Genomic DNA, 6,399 nt, shown 5'->3' on the forward strand with positions numbered 1-6,399 from the left:
CACAATAAATAGGAGAAGGAAGAAGAAAAGAGAATAGAGGAAAAGAAGAGAATAGTAAAGAAAACTTAAGAGGTTAAAAAAAGAAAGGAGAGGAAGGAAAAAGGGTAAAAGATAGATGAAAAGAACAAAGGTAAGTGGAGAAAGAAAGGGTGAAATACAAGGGAAGGTAAAATGAAGAAGAAGTAAAAAGAATAGGGGTGGGGGAGATAAACAATGAAAGGAACAAACTAAGCTGGATCCAGAGAGGAAAAAACTATGAGGGCCTCCTGCCAGCTAAGGATTTCACAAGGTGGTGGAAAGAGGTATTGAGAGGGTGGCATGTCTTGCCCTAAAGGAAGTTCCTGTTGGTCTAAGTATTGTTTATGTTCAGGGCATATCTTCATGCTGTCCCACATAAATCTCAGGATTTCTTCAGATTTTTTCATTCTTTTTTCAGATTGTTCTTCTAGCTTTCTAGTATTGAGAGATTTATCTTCAGCGTTACTAATTTGGCCTTCTGTTGATTCAAGTCTACTCCTTTGCCCTTTCAATGTATTGTCAATTTTTTAAAAAATGTTTTGTTGTGAATTATATGATAGTTTACATGGGAGAACATTAGTTTTACATTCATTCTATTGTATATCGTTTCATTGCCATGGTTACAATCCCCTCCATGCATCATCAACCAACCAAAGGGTATACCCTGCAAGCCTGCCCCCTACACTCCCCCACCCCACAGTCTTCAGCACACAGTCCCTCTCCCTCTCTGACTCTAAAGTTCCCAGCTGTTCCATCGCTCCACGTCATCATCTCTGCCTCCATCTCAGGCATCACTGCTTCTCTGGGTAGGGTTCCGTTCTCCGCTCTTCTCTGTTGATGGTCCTAGGGACCTCCGCTCTTAGACTGGAAAGTTAATCACTCCCTTCCTTGATACAAAACGTCTACCTTTACATTTCCAACCCTCACAATCAGTCCTGATAACAATTATTCACTAATGTATCACAAGAGACCCATATACATTTCATTTCATCAGCTCCGCCTAGACAGATTGGATACTACTCACTGGAGATTCTACCTTCTTCCAGGCCCCCTGGCTCTAGGTTCCCTCTTGAAAGCGTGCAAGCCAGTCACTTCTTGCCTTTGTAGCCCCCCACCCCCATTTTGAGTAGCCAATGTCCAAGTTGCCCATCCCTGTCTACTCTGTGTGTGGAGGGGGTGGGAATGATTCCTGCTGTAAGGATTTGTTCCCTCTTTTGAGCTACTGCATCCATAGATGTAGGTCAAGTTCATCGAATTGTATCAGATTACTCTTTTTTTTCCTCTTCTTTCTTCTTCTGGTTGAGCTCTGATCATCCAGTCATTGAAGCCAGGTCAAGTGGGTATTATCTGCAAGTGTGGATGTTCTTGTGCATATGTCCTCTCTTTTTATCAGCTGAACACTTCACTCTCCACATTGTAGGGCTTAGCTTACTGCTTCATTGCTGTTTTTCCCTCACTTCCCCTTATCGGTGACGAGCGTGGTCACCAATCAGAGCGTGTATTCCCATTGAGTCTTAGTCTTGGAAGAGGGTTTGCACTAATGTATTGTCAGCTTTTGAGATCTTCTGGATTTCTATTTTCAAGTTTTGTATTATTTTAAAAATTGCATTTATTTTGTTTGTTTCTTCTTGTAGTATTTTCCTAAATTCTGCTAAAGTTTTTTCTTTGTTCTCCTTGCTTTCTTCAATCTTTCCATCCATCCTTTGAAGGTGCCTAAATATCATTCTTTATAATTCTTTCTCAGATAGTTCCATTACTTCTTTTCCTCAGAAATATTTTCTGGCTCTGAATCTTGGTCATTTGTTTTAGCCATCCTCTCTTGTCTCTTCATATGAGCTAAAATCTATTGTCCTCTCCAAAACATGTGATGTCATTGTATTCGTATTTAATTGATGATTGTATGTTAGTATGTTCTTAGGTTCTCATTGTCTCCTGTGAGCGCAGTTAGTTCATGCAGCTCAGTTTAAGGTGCGTTTAACTGATGTTGACCAATAGCTATTGTTGATCAGGCAGTGTAGGAGCTGGTATGGCCTCTTGTTCAGGAGGTGGAGCTGCAGAGGGTACAGTTGTGGTTAAGCTGTAGGGGCACAGTTGCTGTCTCCCACTGGGTAAGGCAAGAGGAGAAAACACACACAGGAAAACAAAATATAACAAATAAACAAGCAAACAGTGAAACAGAATATAATAAAAGAGACAAAAGAAGCAAATATGGGCAGCAACAAGAAAAAAGAATATAATAACTAAAGAGAGAAAAGGGGGACAGGAAAATAGAGTTGTACAAGAGAAAACAAAAGGAAGATTAAATATACTAAAAACAGAGAGAAGAAAGAAAGAGACTAGAAAGTAGAAAAGAAAAATCAAGAGGAAAAGAAGAAGAGGATGGAAATAAGAAACAGAAGAACAGAAAAACAAAAGCGGAGATATGATAAAAATCAAGGGAAAGTAAAGTCGAAGAAAGAATAAACAAAAACAATGAAAGGAAAATTAAACTAAAAAAACAATGCATTTGTTGGACCCAGAGAGGAGAAAACTCCAGGGCAGGGGGTGCAGAGGGGGGCATGGTTGGGTCGGGGGGAACAGAGAAGGAATGTGATGGCTGAGTTCCCAGCCCTAGATGGAGTTCCTTATTGGCCTAAGTGTTGTCTGTGTTTAGGGCACGGAATCCAAAAATAGTTCATGGAGGCCCTTCAGGTTGTTAGTTTCAGTGTCTGTCAGACCAGAGGGCAGGTGGGGCAGGGTGGCTGATTCTGAAGGTTCCTGGTAATCTAATTATGGCCTGGAGCCTCTGTGGGTTCTGCAGCATCTGAATCCAGTGTGAGACGGTGCATTGGGTACCCGTCTCACACTGGCTTAAACAGTTCGGCTCTGCACTTGGGGGTAGATAAGGATGGAGTCCAGCCTCACCTTTGTTATCTAGGGGAGTGTGGGGAGCAAGAAGGAATCCTGCCTTTCTAAGTCACCTGTCTGCATCTGCACCACCTGTCTCTTTCCAAAGCTGCTTGGAAAAGTTGAAGTGCTGCCTCTGGCCACAGTCCATTCACCAATCAGTTTCCTTCATTCCCAGCCCCTGCTCAGGTTCTCCTCCCAGTAGGTATTCAATCCACTTCTCTAACCTTTCCTCTGAAGCTCAGTTTTCCAGGATTGTTCCTGTTACTGTTTCATTTGGTCTCCCATATCTTTGTTGTAGAGGGTCTGCGTAGCATGTCTGCCTAGTCTGCTATCTTTCCAGAAATCAATAAAACAATTGAAAAAATAAACTATATGGTGTGTTAAAGGGATCTGTTCTCTGAAGGAAACTAGAGGAAGGAAAGGGACATAGAGTGCTATTTTCTCTCCTGGATTACTGCAGGATCTGTTCTCACAACAGCTAGCCAGGTCCTGGTAAGTTCTAAGTCAGATCATGTTTCTCCTATGTTCAAAATCCTATGACTCCCATCTCACTCAGAGTCAAAGTCAAAGTCCTCACTGTAGCTTCTATGATTTGGCCTCATCACCTCTGTGGTTACACCTTTTCTACCACTTACTTTCTTCCTCACCACTCTGTTCTTGGTGTGGGTTAATGTGCTGGACTGCAAGGTTGGTTTGAACCACAAGGTCAGCGGTTCAAGCTCACCAGCCACTCCTAGGAAACCCTAGGAAACCCTAGGAAACCCTAGGAAACCCTAGGAAACCTAGGTCACTATGAGTCAGAACCAACTCGATGGTACTTAACAAACATACAAAAACGAAACAACTCTGTTCCCCCAACACTGACCTGCAGGCTATTCCTCAAATGCTAGAGGTATAGTCCCACCTCAGGGCATTTACTCCGGTTGTTCTCTCTGCCTGAACTTCTCTTTCCCCAGATATCCATATGTCTCACTCCCTCTTCTCCTTCAGATGACACCTCCTCTGTGAAGTCTGCCCTATCCACTCCCATCTAAAATTGTAACACCTCTTCCATCCCTAGTACTTCGTATCTCCCTTCCTGGCTTTGTTTTTATTCTTAAGGATTTATCATTCTCTGACATACATTATCAATATATCCTTTTTATTACCAAGAATATAATCTCTACAAAGGTAGGTATTTTTGTCTGTCTGATTCATAACTGTATCCTCAATGCCTAGAACAGTGTCTGACACACAGTAGGTGCTCAATAAATATTTTTTCATTAGCAAATGAACATGCGCAAGCATACTTATATCTTTATATTCACACATACTCCTCACCAAACTTAAAGTAAAAGGCAAAGTCCTCATCATAACCCACATGATCTAGCCTCCAGACATCTCACCTCTACCACTGTCTCCCTTGCTCACTCCATTGCAGTTATACTGGCCTTCCAGCTGTTCCTCAAGCATGCTAAGCATATTCCTGATTACAAGAAATCCACTTAGCAAATGACTATGAGCACTGAAAAATGAAATAGAATAGGCGATACATTACAAATATGGTCAGCACTATTTTGTGAAACTTGTTTCAGAGGTGTGTATGTGTGTGTACTAGGTTGTGATGACATTCAAAAAGTTCGAAGAGCATATTTGAACTTTGTAAAGGGGAAGAAGAGCTGCCTCTGTCTATGAGGTGACAATGTTTTTGCAACTCTTCTTCCCAGGAATGGGTCTGGGGCCAGATTTGACACCAACTGGGGAGTCACTTGGTGGGGAGGGGGGGGGCACAAAGAGACACTAACTTTGACCATTCTGTTTCTCCCTCACCTTACCTTTCCATCTGTTTCTCATTGTCTTATCTTTCCACTCTGCTCTCCTTGTCTTTATTCTTCCTCATGCATTCACATACCCTCCTTTTCTGTCTCAATTTATATTTACATCTTTGTTGCCACTTTTTTATCTTTTTGTTCCCATTCATTTTCACCGTCTTTGTATCTCTGATTGTTTTTCTTTCTGTTTATCTTCCCTGCCCTCATCTCTCTGTCTCTCTGTGTCTTTGTCTCCCCCAATATCCCTACTTGCAGGTCAGCTGATGGAGTCGCACAGGATCCGTGGAGTAACAGATTGGCTGACCCCATAGGGTTGAGAGCAGCCCCTTCCTTTCAGTATGGCCAACACCACTGGAGAGCCTGAAGAGGTGAGCGGCACACTATCCCAGCCGTCAGCATCAGCTTATGTGAAGCTGGTGCTTCTGGGATTGATTATGTGTGTGAGCCTGGCAGGCAATGCCATCTTGTCCTTGCTGGTGCTCAAGGAGCGTGCTCTGCACAAAGCTCCTTACTATTTTCTACTGGACCTGTGCCTGGCTGATGGCATACGCTCAGCCGTCTGCTTCCCCTTTGTGCTGGCTTCTGTGCGCCACGGCTCCTCATGGACCTTCAGTGCACTCAGCTGCAAGATTGTGGCTTTTATGGCCGTGCTCTTTTGCTTCCATGCGGCCTTCATGCTCTTCTGCATCAGCGTCACTCGCTACATGGCCATCGCCCACCACCGCTTCTACGCCAAGCGCATGACACTCTGGACATGTGCAGCTGTCATCTGCATGGCCTGGACCCTGTCTGTGGCCATGGCCTTCCCACCTGTCTTCGATGTGGGCACCTACAAGTTTATCCGTGAGGAGGACCAATGCATCTTTGAGCATCGCTACTTCAAGGCCAATGACACACTGGGCTTCATGCTTATGTTGGCTGTGCTCATGGCAGCAACACACGCTGTCTATGGCAAGCTGCTCCTCTTCGAGTATCGTCACCGCAAGATGAAGCCAGTGCAGATGGTACCAGCCATCAGCCAGAACTGGACATTTCATGGCCCTGGGGCCACTGGCCAGGCTGCTGCCAACTGGATCGCCGGCTTTGGTCGAGGGCCCATGCCACCAACCCTGCTGGGTATCCGGCAAAATGGGCATGCAGCCAGCCGACGGCTGCTGGGCATGGACGAGGTCAAGGGTGAAAAGCAGTTGGGCCGCATGTTCTACGCGATCACGCTGCTCTTCCTGCTCCTCTGGTCACCCTACATCGTGGCCTGCTACTGGCGAGTGTTTGTGAAAGCCTGTGCCGTGCCCCATCGCTACCTGGCCACTGCTGTTTGGATGAGCTTCGCCCAGGCTGCTGTCAACCCAATCGTCTGCTTTCTGCTCAACAAGGACCTCAAGAAGTGCCTGAGGACTCATGCCCCCTGCTGGGGCACAGGAGGTGCCCCAGCTCCCAGAGAACCCTACTGTGTCATGTGAAGCAGGCTGGTAGGCAGGCAAGCAGAGGAAAGGTCTGGGGCCAGCTGCAAGGGAGCGGTGGGGCTCCATCCGGGAGACTTCCTTTCTGAGCTCTAGCCCCAGCCCCTTGAACCGCCCATAATCTAGGCACCATTGCCAATACCTCCCCAGGGTTGGATACTGGGTGGGAAATGGGGAAAGAGGTGTTTCTAGTTATATGGGGCCTGTCTCTGCTGTCTCTT

At 45.2% G+C, this 6,399-nt stretch overlaps 1 protein-coding gene across 1 annotated transcript; it reads left to right on the forward strand.

Annotated features, from left to right (window-relative positions):
- The first annotated feature begins 5,056 nt into the window (after positions 1-5,056).
- Positions 5,057-6,178, forward strand: GPR173 (G protein-coupled receptor 173). Its single transcript, XM_006875241.1, has one exon. The coding sequence runs from the start codon at positions 5,057-5,059 to the stop codon at positions 6,176-6,178; it is 1,122 nt and encodes a 373-aa protein (XP_006875303.1).
- The last annotated feature ends 221 nt before the right edge of the window (positions 6,179-6,399 follow it).

Source organism: Chrysochloris asiatica, unplaced genomic scaffold (genome assembly GCF_000296735.1).
Source record: "Chrysochloris asiatica unplaced genomic scaffold, ChrAsi1.0 scaffold00315, whole genome shotgun sequence".
Lineage (NCBI taxonomy): Eukaryota > Metazoa > Chordata > Mammalia > Afrosoricida > Chrysochloridae > Chrysochloris > Chrysochloris asiatica.

What these genes read in the sequence shown, in the direction of transcription:
- GPR173 (XM_006875241.1), top strand. Translation starts at nt 5,057, where the DNA reads ATGGCCAACACCACTGGAGAGCCTGAAGAGGTGAGCGGCACACTATCC.